Below are 13,694 nucleotides of genomic sequence, written 5' to 3'. Positions count from 1 at the left end.
GAAGAGAAACCAATAACAACTTTTGTTATTTAATATATAATTTATTCTATTGAAAAATAAATTAATATTTTCTAAACTTGTAAATATATTTCTTCTAATTTCTTACACTATTTTATTTGACAATATTTACCATTAAAAAATAGCAAATGACCATACTATTTTACAATATATATGATGTATAAAATAATTTCTTATCTTAAAATTAATTCTGGTTAGTGAGATAGAATTTAAAATATTTTTTTATTTTTTTACTCAAATTTAAATTTAAATTTAAATTTAATTAACAACTCATTTTTTTAATTTCAGTAAAAAATAAATTAATTAGATACAAAATATTCAGCATTTAATAATTTCAATTATTTAAATTTTAATTACCAAAAATTGAATTAAAAATTAATTATAAACTTAGTAATCGATAATATATATATATATATATATATATATATATATATATATATAATATCCAATATATTAATTATTTAAATTTTTTGACAAAATTAATGTATAATCTATTGAGAATTGATTTATTATCTAAAATTTTTTTCATAAACTTTATAATATGTGAAAATAGTAATCTTATTTTTTATTATTATTTAAGAAATTCTTCATAATTTTTTAATTATGTAATTAATTTAATTAATAATCTTTATTATTGCTTTTATGCTAAAAAAATATTAATTTATACTATTTACATATTTTTTACTACTAATAAATAAATAAAAAAGAGATAATTAATTTTTTTAATTTGAATTAAAAAATATCTTGTAAATATTAAGTGTTATAATATTAAAACATTTCCAACTTTTACATATAGTAAGTGTTATAATATTAACTAGTATAATATTTGTTATAACAATGACTCAAAATATTAATCCAAAATATATTTGGGTCTATTAAGACCTCAATGCAAGCAAGATCAACTAAAATCTATTGTTAGGGTCTCAAATCCGACTTACGTTCATTACATTAAATGCCCAATGCAGATAAAGTCCACGTGTCCCCTCTTAAATCGGCTCAGATTGGATCCTGTTGCTAGTTAGATATGGTAATGAGTACTCAGCAGAGCGTGAGAAGCCCCTTCCCATCCTTCACTCTTATTTAAAAAAAAATACTCACGTTCTTTTTCTGTCATTGTAAGTTCCTGTTTAATTACCCCTTAGGGAACGCAGATCTCCTCGAGTATCTACGAATATTCTTTGAAAACTTTTGAAAAAAAATTAACACAAAAAGACATAATATAATAATTATAAAATAATCAATTCAATATAATTCATAACATATTCGTTATAAAAATAACATTTTAAAAGGAGAAAACATAAAAACATATTCCAACATAATAACATAACATAATTTTTTGGGGCGATACTGAGCGACGTAGTGACAGACTTGAGAGGCAGAGAAAGTGAGTTAGAGAAAGAGAGGATTGAGGCTGAGAATGAGTCTGGAAGAAAAAAGAAGAATTTGAATTGGAGGCAGAAATTAGGGTTACTAAATTCAAGAAATGGATTTATGTATATATAAATTAGAATAAATTAATATTTTTATATTCTCGTATATTTAATAGGTTCTATGCGTCGCGTACTTATGTTCATGTCCTATTAGGGGTGACAAACGGGAAAGCCCGCTATCTGGTGGGCCGGCTTGCCCCGCCCCGCCTAGTAAGGCGGTCCTAAATTTCTCTCCCGCCTCGCCTAATGGTATGCTGGTGAGTTGGCGGGTTATCCTTTTTTTATAAACCATTAAATATTAAACAATATATATAATTTCACAATAATTTCAATAAATTTATAATTTCTAAAAATATAAAAAAATATAATTTTTAAATTCACACACATTGAAGTTTTTATAATTATAAATATGTAATAAACATAATTATAAACAAAATTTATTGAAACAAAATAATAAAACTAACATTGTCCAAAACAAAATAAATATTGTCCAAAATATATAATTAAACATCTTTAAATTTATAATCAATCAAATATAAAACATAATCCAAAATATAATAGAAAAAATTATATATAATAGAGTAAAATTATATTAATATTTTTATATATTATATATAAATTATAATTCAAATGGTAACTCTGTATTTTTATCCATGTTTGCACTTTTATATCAGTTTTTTCGCAACTTTGAAGAGAAAAAATTTACATGAACTCCACATACACTTTTATATTTTTCATTCAATTTATTTGTTGATTCAAACAATAAAAAAAAAATTATTTTTTTCCGTCCATTTTTTTCTCCAACAATTTATTTCCCTACAAATTCTTCTAATCCAAACAATGAATAAATAAGCCACATTTTTCATATAACAATAACTTATATTTCACTTGTAAAAACATACGCTAATTAAAAAATTCTATGTAAATTCTATAATTTTACTTGTAATTTTATGTGTATATATTAAAAATATTTTTATTATAAAAAATAAAAATTATGATAAATATCTCATATATGTTAGTAAATTATATACAAATATTTTTTGAAGCATATCACTTTTATTATATGAAAATAACTTAAATACCTTTAAATGTGATTATGATAATTCATTAAGTATTATATTTTTTTATTAATTTATATTTAATAATTTATCTCTAAATTTTAATTATAATAAAAATGTAAGATATGATTCCAAAAAAAAAGTTAAAGCAATATAAATTTTTTACTAACAAAAAAATATATTTTATTTTTTATTTTTAGACACGTCTCTATTTTTTTAAGTTATACATTTTAATTTATATAAATTAATGACAATTAAATGTACAAAAAAACTAATTAATAAAGAAATAAAATGTAAGATAAACATGTCCGAACAAATTAAAATAAAATAAAGACTTTTAATTATAATCATTAATTATAATCACATATATTTACTTCAAGATTTATACTTCGAAACTTCAGCATATTAATATTTTGTATTTTTATGTCTCAATTTTAGACTATTACAAATATTAGTTACTCTCCAATAATAATAATATTTTAAAAAAATAAATAAAATTAAATGATCTTAAAATTATATAATAATTTTCAAAATAGCAAAATAATTATACAATTACCTAAAATATAATATTTGTATAATAACTGAAATTTAATTGTCAATATGAAAGTAACATATAATATCATTTCGTAATCAAATAAGTGTTTAATCAAAGAATTGAATATTTATATAATAATATGACAAAATAAATTAAAGTTTGAGTTTAACTATAACAAGCACTCAAGTTTAAATTTTCATAAATTAATTTATTTTTGTTAAAGTGAATTGCGCAATAAAAAAATTCATAAAAAATTTATATATTAAAGTAGAAAATAATTTATTTATAAATATAAAATTAAAAAATTATTCTTAAAAGTCGAATATACAGGTAAAAAATAAATTATAACTTGCAAAAATTATCTTTAGAATTTATTATAATAAATAATAAAACTGTAAAAATTATGTATCTATATAAATTAAATTATATTAAATTATAAGATATCTAGATATTTAATCAACCTAATTAATTAGTTTGTAACTGATTTAATTTAATAATTTAAAAAAAATTGAATAACCCTTTTTAGAAATATACGAATCCAAATAATATATATTAAAGATAAGAAATATATAACTAAATTATATAATACAACATTGTATTCCTAAATATTTGTTTTATAGCAGATCTGATACCAAAATATTAATCATCATCTGTGGTATAATCTAATTTCACAATTATTTAAACGTGGTTTTTATGAAAAAATTGCATTATTTATTTAAAAAAAATATTTACTCACTATTATAATTTAAATAGAATATAAAATAAATATTAAACCAATTTCTTTTAATAATTACTCAGTCACAAATATCCATCAAGGACATGAGAATTAAGAGCATATAAAATAAATATAATACCTACAACTTTTACACTACTACAATAAAATGATTATCATAAGTCTTTTTAGCATAAATTAAACAGAACAACATATAATAATAAAGAAACAATCAAATCCAACAAAGTTATAGAACACCTATTATACACTACTATTGTTAGTATTGAGGAAATTTTAACCATTTATTCTTTTATTAGCTGTCTTTTTATCTACTCTGCACTTTATCTACGAATATGTTAAGAACTAAACCAATACTTCAATCTTTCAAAATTCTATATATTCTTGCCAAACACAATATTATTATGTCTTTTTTCTTTATAAAAACCATTGAATGAAAGAATCGTTGGTAAAAAGATAAGGTTTTCTTATAATATATGACTTTTTATGATAATAAAATAAAAATAAAAAGCATGAAATAATATTGTGTATATTATTTAAGTTAATTTTAATCTTTTCTAATAACCAGATTTGTCGTAACGTAATTGATAAACAATGACAGTTAATACGGATTGGATATGTTTTGAGTATGCTATACATTTTATAATTTTGTATAAAACAATATTAGTTTTAATTTATATATTTATTATTGGGTATTAAAAATAAAAAATATTTGTATTGTTAGCATTTTTCAAACCTTCCTCAACTCTTACCGTGATTGGGCCTAAAATATCACTTACCTCATTGGAAATAAATATAATCCAATCAATTTTCATCTGACAGTGCTGTACATTCGCATAATTATAGGTGAATTAACTTTAGCGAGATAACAATATGGTATTTAGTTACTACATAAGTATTTTTATATATAGATCAATCAATTATGTATAGTTTTTTATGAAAATAATACAACATGGATATTGTTTGTTACATGGATATATGTAACAGATTATGTTCACAATCTTCCATCAGCTGACTCTTATTGACAAGCTCTGCGAAATTCCGTATCTCCAGCGAGACTAATGAATGCATCAGCTCGTCGCGAAGTCCTCCTTCGTACTTTAAACACTTCCATTCTTCAAAATCATCTGGGTTTCCCTGACAGATCTTAGAGAATCGGCACAAATCCTCAAATTTTCGAGTATATTCTGCTACTGACATATTCCCCTACGTCAACTGCATCAGTTCCATTTCTTTAGCATCACGAACAGTTCTAGGGAAGTACTTTTTGTAAAATTCCTCCTTAAAAGTATCCCAGTCAATATCTTCCACCATTTGCCTTAATAAGCGTTGCACTCCATGCCACCAGTGTTCAGCTTCTCCATCCAACATATAGGTCACAAATTCCACGTACTGTCTTTCTGGTACATGTTGCGCTCGCAATGACTTCTCGATACCACGGAACCAATTGTCAGCTTCAGTTGCATCAAGCGTCCCCTTAAACTTGGGCGGATTTACCTTCAGAAAGGTTGCCAGTGTCATAGGGTTATCATGGTTTTCGGCACCTTCATTATCATTACCATCTCCACCACGCTCACCATTGCGTCCTCCGTTACGATTTCCGTTCCTCTCCCCTAAACGGTCAATTGCTCGCGTAGTAGCAGTTGCCGTTTCACGAACAGCCTCAGCCATGGTGTTCATCGCGGCTATAAAAGCATCCGCACCCCTCGTCGGTTCCTCTACAGGATTCACACCACGCCTACCACGTCCTCGTCCCCGTGCAGCCATCAAGATCCTGTTCACACCCAACGTGCAATATTAAGGTGATCAGTCTTAACATTTCAGGCAAAGTGTGAATAGTCTCTAAAATAGAAACACAGCGACAGTCATGCAATTCATATCACAACGATATCCTATATGCATGAGACACAACTCAGAGAATGCAACGAAGCATGGCTCAGTCCATATTCCCAGGCTTTAATAGGAACGAACTGCTCTGATAGCAAATTGTAACGACCCAATTCCCAGTAAGTCATGATCAGAAATCAAATGTCACCAACTTGTTCACATGAAACCTTTACTATGTATTATTAAGCCTGTAATCGGGTTAGCGTACTATCGAGTTTTGGATAAACTTTTATAAGAAAACTTGCAAGGACAACTAATTAAACATACACAAGCATAAGCATACAGGTACGGTCGTGTGTATATATATACATAAGTTAGCATACCACCCTTTAGAAATATTACTATGTACAAATCAACACTCCGGGCCCTGGTTCATACAGAAAATTCCTAAGCTGGCGCCCGAACTAGCCTAATCAACTATGTACACCCTACTCTCTCAGTGAGTCTAACCAAAAGTGAGAGATTAACACAAAAGCTAGGCTAATACAAAAAAACTATCAAAAGGCACAACCGCAGCTCCCAGGCCTCAGGTATCATCGTCAGAGGAGATCACAACCACATCAGAACACTCCTCAGGGTCCTCGTCCTCGTCATCGGAAATCTCTATAATCTCAGGAGGGGTGCTGGCACTCGTGCTACTGGTCTGACCAGCACTCGCCGGTCCACTAATAGAGGCGGTAAGCGGCTCCTCAGAAAATGGCTCGGATGAAGATATTGAGATCTGCTCCACTGGGATGTCCTCCTCCGGTACATGCTCTGGAAAATGCTCCTCCATGGGCTCAGGCTCAGGGTCCGCCTGATCTGCAGGCTGATCGGGATGCTGGTGAGGCACCGGCCCATCATGAAACGGGTGAAATGGAGCATCCGGGTGGAGCCGCTGCAGTGGGAACTCATAGGGCATGTCGGGGTTAAACTGTGGAGTGTCAATCGGGTGATGGAAAGGATGATCACGCAGAATGTGCATACGAGTCCTAATCTCCGCAGCTACTACATAAAACCTATGCTGTACAATATCCTCGTATATATAGGGAGGGTCCATCTCGTAAAATATAACTCCGGTTTCCATCTGAAGGGGAGGAAGAAAAGGGGTAAGAACTGGGGAGTTCTTAGTAGGATCGAGGGTAGTTAGTTTAGTCAGGGTTACCACAATTCAAGTAATTCACAATGAACTATACAAGAATTACAGAGAAGCATCTAATTACCACAATTCAGAGTAACAGTGAGGAATGCATAAACACAGGAAGGCAATCACAGATAATTTCACCATATCAAATAAAATGCAAATGCACAACAAGGATGATGCATGTCTGGTCCTATCGCAGGTAATGAGCTCATTTGTCGGTTTCGACCCGCGCCCGACGCAATCCGACTCGCAAGTCAGATAAGGCATTCCAGCGGCATAACCTCTGCAAGTTTCTACTTCTTGCAGGCGCTGATTCTCCAGTTGAAGTATGCCGAACATGACCTCTGCAAGTACTTGCAGGCGCTGATTCTCCAGCTGAAACATGTGCCACTTTCTCCTGGAAGCCATTCCATATACACGGGATTTCCGTACAATTACTCACACATCAAGCCCACGACTTAACTTTTTCACAACGACACTATAACTATTTACTCTCTGTCACCCTCTTGTGACCTTTTAATTATTTCATAATCACACGTGCCGGTTTGTCTTCTCTCTTTCTTTTAAAACCAAAACTAATCCCCCTTTTTATTTTCAAATCAAACTTAAACATAGTACTTTTTAAAAATAAATCAAAAATCAAATAATACCATTTCTCAAATCCAATCTTTTTCTTCTAAATAAATTTCAAATCAATTCTTAAGATTTATAGCAAAATTTCGGCAGCACCTCCCCTAAAATCCGGACTCTGCCACCCTTCTCGGGTTTTATCCAAATCATTTTTCACACTCTTTTCAAATCATTTTCAATAAATCAAACCGGCAACTTTTAACATTTTCAAATCATCCTACCGTAATCCAGAAATCACAATCATCAGAATAACTCAGTTCCTGGCTGCACGTAAACCCTCCAAACCTCAAACTTATCACAAATATCAATATAAATTCAACCGACAAGTAATCACGACATCAATTCACTTATCAAATATCAATTTAACCGATGAAAATTTACCAAAATCCTACCTTCGTACGTAATCGAAATACTCGAAACTTTGGAGAAATTTTCTGACCGTGCTGCTGAAGGAAAAAACGTCCGGAATCCTCCGTACCTCCTAGAACTCCAGTTGGCCAAATTCAAGGGGTAGGGGAGCTACGTTACCGTCGATTTTCACCGGACAAAGGTAACGCCAACACGTAGAGGAGGAAGATACAAACACTTTTACCGGATTAAATTTTTTATTGGAGTTACAGATCGCAAAAAATCGAACTCAAAAGAGGTAAGGTTCCATGGTTTCTGATTCCTCTCACTCACGGCTTACTCTCTCTTTTTCTTTCAAAGTTGGTTCGGTGATGCATGAAGGAAAAGAAAGTATGATTAGTGATGAGGGTGATTAAAAAGGATTTGTGGTAGTAAGGTTTATTAGGTGTCATTGGTTATTAAATGAATGTAACATGTGTCATGGTTGCATAGATATATGTATACATATAAGCCACGACCCTTTATTTCTCTTTTTCTTTCTAAAGAGTTCGGCTATAATGAATAAAAGTGATAAAAGAAAATGATGCTAATGAATGATAGTTTGTAGTGTGAAAGTATTATTAGGTGTCATGAGTATATATAAGTATAATAGCATGCAAGCCACGTTCTTTTCTTTCTTAGTCCCTTAATGACATTAGTTATATATATATATATATATATATATACTTGTAAATGAGCCACATTTGGCTTTTCTTTATTCTTTTTTTTTTTTAATGGCTTCGGCCAAAAGAAAGAAGTAACTAATAATAATAATAATAATAATGATAATAATAATAATAATAACTATAAAAGATTAACTTAATTTTTGCCTATCAAACTAATTTTTAATAAATAGTTTAAATTAATAAAATAAGTTATATTTAAATTAAACTTCAATAATAATTTTTTATTTAATTATCTTTGTTAAAAAAATAGATTTCTTAAAAACAAAATCTCAATATAATATGATAACTTATAAATAACTAATTATTTAATTTTAAAAAAATCCGAGATGTTATAACTTCTATCCACAGTAGTAGAATGTCTAAATTGAGATATATTCATCAAACAAATAATCAATAAAACACTCATCTGTACTTTCTCATTTTGGGTACATTTATATATATAAAAAATTATACATAAAGAAAAAAAAAAGAAGAAAAGAAGAGTTGAAAACTTGAAATAGCAAGAGTGATAAAAATCACGATTCTTATAATTTTGTGTGGCCATTTATATATAGTAGACCAGACAATTATTATTATCTAACAAAATTAATTTGTATTTATTGCACTCAATTTGAATAATTAAGAAATTATCTCATTTTAATTTAGTTATTACTTCACATAATTTGAATTTAGCTCAATATATATGATTTGATTTGATTTAATTATTAGTTGAAAATATCTCAACTACCTATTTTATTTATAGATTTATTATTTTATTGACTAATAAATTAATTAAATTAATTAATTATTACACACAATAAATTTTGTTTAATAAATTAAAAAATACTAACAGAATATTAAAATAAATAATTTAAAAAATATTACCAAATTAAATTGATATAAATTATAATAAATTATATATCTAATCAAATCAATTAGTTGATATAGTTAGCTTATCGTAATAACTTGTATTTAATGAATTGAAAGAAATAAATCGGGAAACACTCTCAGAAGCATGCCACGTCAGCTCCATCATTAAGTGTAGAAATTCAATTTTATATAATAGAGTAGATTATAGTATTGTTTTTCTCTCTAATATTATTATATATTATTCCTCTTAAAATATTATTACGTTATTGTTAAAAAAATTATACTAAGATTAACTAAAAAAATGCTAGGGAATTTTGTTACGGAGCTTTTAACTAAATCACATTCTTCATTAAAGCCATAAATAAAATTTACATACAGAGAAATATATATAGAATTTTTTTATGGGTTATGTTAGATAATTAATAATTTTTTTGAACAACATGAACAATGGTCTTTAAATTGGCCCAATCTAAGTAGAACACATTATATTTTAAATTATTCACCTATATTTTAATATTAGAATAATCATTCACATACCTATTGAATTGAACATCTAATATATCTATTATTTACATTATTTAATATTTTCATTGTCTATACGTGCTTTTTCTTTTCTTATTTTTTCAAGCTTTGATAAGTTGTCAAAAGTCTAACGACTTAATTGACCAATTTTACCATTGACTTGAATCATTTTCCAAATTCTAGGCACCTAGAATGGCCATTAGAAACATGACTAAGAGCCTCCATCTCCTCCTGCTGCTTAAGTGTGTCATACAAAGGAGCATTCCTAGTCTCAGGAATCCAAATGCTCAAAACGCCACTAGCAATGGACAACACCCCAAACACTATAAAAGAAAGTGATGGGCTCAACCGACCCACTACCACGAGCAGCGGCGCCACCGACCCCCCAAGCATGGCAGTTTGCCTCAACATTGAGACAGCAAAGTTCCTCACATTTGTAGGAAACAACTCCACACAATAAATGTACAAGATATCATAGGCCAAGGAAGAGCCCATAAACCCAACTGCCTCAACAATCAACTGCCCCCAGTTCCCGCCAAATTTGCCACGCGCCTTGGAATTTGAATACCCCTTTGAGAATATTAGGCACAGAATGCAAGAAACGCCTGCCACGTAGGATGAAACAGAGAATAACAACCTTCTTTTAGAAAATCCCAACAGAAAAGAACCAGCAAAAACAGCAGGGATTTCCATAACCGCATTTATAGCCACCGAGACATAAAGATTGAAATTCAAATTCCCCATGTTGAGTTGAACTCCGTAGTAAACAAATCCAACCCCAAGCCCAGCAATCATAACAAGAACCATTCGCTTCGCAGCCCATTTTGTGGTCCAGAGATTCTCTCTCTTGTTCGAAATTGTTCCGGATTCTTCATCTTTCAGTTCAGAAGGATTTGCTAAGGTTAGATTCTGAGGGAATTCGTCTTTGCCGTTTATTTTGGCGAAATATTTCAGCACTTTCAATGCATCTTTGCTTCTGCCTCTTACTAGAAGCCACCTTGGGGATTCAGAGACCCAAGGGAGTATTATGATTGCGTATGCCAGGGGCAAAATGGACAAGAATTTGTACAAGTTCCTCCAATTTATTCTGGTTGGGTATGCGAGAAGAGGGAGTGAGAGGAATCCAATTGTGTAGAAGAAGAAGCTGTATTGGCCGGCTTGGCCTCGCCACTTGCGTCCCACTGACTCTGTGGCGAGGACAATGCAGCTTATGCCAATTCCCGATCTCGCAAACCCTGTTGCGAATCGGAAGAAGGCATAGGCGTAGATGTTTGGGGAGTAGGATGTGGCAAAAAATGTTACGGAGGTTAAGATGCATGAAATCATCACTGCTCTTTTTCTTCCAAGCCATGTATCTGCTAGGTGCCCAAATATAGCAGACCCTGAACCAAAATTTGAAGAACATGTTATTTAATGTTGTTACAAAATAACTAATTAGTTAATTACTAACACAATTCATGTTTACAGCATCATTACTGTCTTTGTATTACATGCTTGTGTATGGCCAAATTCATATCCAATAATTCACTTTTGCAATGGGTGAAAAGTTTATTACATGGAACCAATTATTTTCGCAATTCAGTTGAGTCCAGAAAAGGGGATATAAAATCACCCTCTTTATGCAGATCAACACATGTTTATAACCAAAGATCAGAAAACCCTGTATCCTTTACCTTTTGTACAAAATGCAAGGTATTTGTTTATGTGTATATAAAAAATTAATCATCACGTATTTATCTATAAATATATGTATTGTTTTATATACTTTTAATGTATATTTTGTATTCTAACATTTATACAAATGACTGACTTTATAATTAATTTTTTTGTACACATATTGACATTAAATATATACGAAGCATGGGAACTATATTATGGTGATATATGATATCCTATATTAAAAGTATAGAGTAATGATTTTAGTATATGTATATTAGCATAAATGAATAGTAATTAAGATTCTAAACAGGTATATACCTAAAAGAGAACCAAGGAAGTTGACAGAAGCAGGAACAGCAGCAAGAAACTTCCTATCACATATAAGTCCCCATTCAGCTACGGTGGAGCTTCTATCTCCACCAACCCATTCCCAGCTCCCAGGCACCAAGCCACAAACAGAACCGCCGTGGCCGGCGGCGCAGTACACCCCATTCTTGCACCTCCAAGAAGGTGGCTGTGCATCACTGAAGATTGTGACCAATGTGCTATGTGCATCAAATATCCATGCAAATGAAACCACAAGCACATGCAAGATTTGGGATAATCCAAGTGAGCCTACATAAGCTTCCACAACTTCATCCACAGTTAGCTCAAGTTTTGTGCCTTCTTCACTTTCCACCAGGGTTGTGCCTCTTCTTCCATGACTCTCTTCTGATTGATCCTGTTCCATGATGCTTTCTACAATAATCAAAACACAATGGAAATAATTAATTATTATTAGTGCCTATTGTTTTGCTTCCTTCCTAGAATGCACATACACTCTTATTTATAGTGTTATTGTGCTCTCATTCTATATTTCTAGAACATTAAAATAAAGTTGCAACAAAAATAAAATACATATAAATTAGACATGGGTTTTGTTTGTTAATTAAAAGTCTCCTCATTAAAAGCATTAAAGACATAAAAGTGGGATCTTCTAAACATTTTCATTAATTCGTAGTCATTTAATATTAAAGGTTTTTTTTAATATAATGAATTTCTAGTTTTTTTATCGATAGATAGTGTCCTAAGTTATCACAAATTTCAAAAGAAAAACAGTACTCTTTTTCAAAATATTAGTTGTTTTGTATCTATAGCAATTTATTTGTGGCTTTATGTTTTTTTTTAAAAAAAATACTACATAATTAATAAAATTTATTTTTTTATTTAATAAAAATATTTTTATACTAAAATAAATCCTAACTTTTAATAATATAAAAATAAGATGTTAATCTAAAATATTAAGTAATATTAATAAAAAACCATTTTTTAAAAAAAATGTTGTAATACTAAATTTAAATATATGTTATTTAGAATATTTTTGAATTTTAAGTTATTGAACTTTGTAAGAATATCTTTTATTTAGAATATTTTATTTTGTCATTTAAATACAATATATAAACCATTGAATCTTAGAGTTGGTGTTATTTTCATCTTACGTTTTGGTATTCATCAATTTTTTTAGTTTAAGTTTAGGTTAAATTAAAAAAATTTAGTGTTAGTTCTTTAAAATAATAATAATAAAAAACTTGTTTCTACTCAAATTTCATTTTATATCAAATGTACTTTTGGAATTACACATTTAGGTAGGGCATATTGGTCTATTAAACTTAATAGATTTTGATGTCAAATTATTAAAATTCAGATTAAATTATTTATCGATCTAATTTAATTCTAAAAGTTAGTTTAAGAAATAGAAAATATCTCGTATATATACCTATAAATTACTACCATATCTTGAAGAAGGTATTGAGGTTATAAAAAATAAGACGTTTTTAAGTTACAAAGAATGGAATAATGCTAATATATTTGATTGTTGATGGTAATATCTGAAATGACAATAAATTAATATCACGTATGTTCTAATTAATTTTGATTTCTTTGTTTGTGTAATACCTGATTTTGTTAATTCATTTTAGTGTATTAAACTTTTTTTGTTCAAAAAAAAATAATAATTACAATCATTTAGAGTTAAGATATTTATATAAAGACGCATGATTCATTTCAATTTTTTTTAAGGATAAATGATCTATTTAAATTTCACACAACTAGATTCTGTATAATAATCCTCGTGACTTATATTTTGTTATATATTATATTAATATTGATGTTTGTTGTGATCACAAAAGAAGTAATAAAAA

The 13,694-nt window shown here is 29.2% G+C and overlaps 1 protein-coding gene across 1 annotated transcript; it reads right to left on the bottom strand.

Moving 5' to 3' along the window:
* Positions 1-10,020: 10,020 nt before the first annotated feature.
* LOC130981367 (organic cation/carnitine transporter 1-like) lies at positions 10,021-12,244 on the bottom strand. The gene is made up of 2 exons (XM_057904957.1): positions 11,833-12,244; positions 10,021-11,237 (listed from the first exon to the last, which is right to left on the bottom strand). The coding sequence occupies exons 1-2, from the start codon at positions 12,242-12,244 to the stop codon at positions 10,021-10,023; spliced, it is 1,629 nt and encodes a 542-aa protein (XP_057760940.1).
* Positions 12,245-13,694: the final 1,450 nt, after the last annotated feature.

The sequence above is a fragment of the Arachis stenosperma genome, chromosome 5 (assembly GCF_014773155.1).
Source record: "Arachis stenosperma cultivar V10309 chromosome 5, arast.V10309.gnm1.PFL2, whole genome shotgun sequence".
Lineage (NCBI taxonomy): Eukaryota > Viridiplantae > Streptophyta > Magnoliopsida > Fabales > Fabaceae > Arachis > Arachis stenosperma.
This window is presented reverse-complemented; position numbering and strand designations above follow the sequence as displayed.

Bases quoted from the DNA above. Each gene is read 5' to 3' on its own strand.
- LOC130981367 (XM_057904957.1), bottom strand. From the start codon at position 12,244: ATGGAACAGGATCAATCAGAAGAGAGTCATGGAAGAAGAGGCACAACC. The intron at 11,238-11,832 runs GTATATACCTGT...ATTTTGGTTCAG, and splicing joins CTTCCTTGGTTCTCTTTTAG to GGTCTGCTATATTTGGGCAC.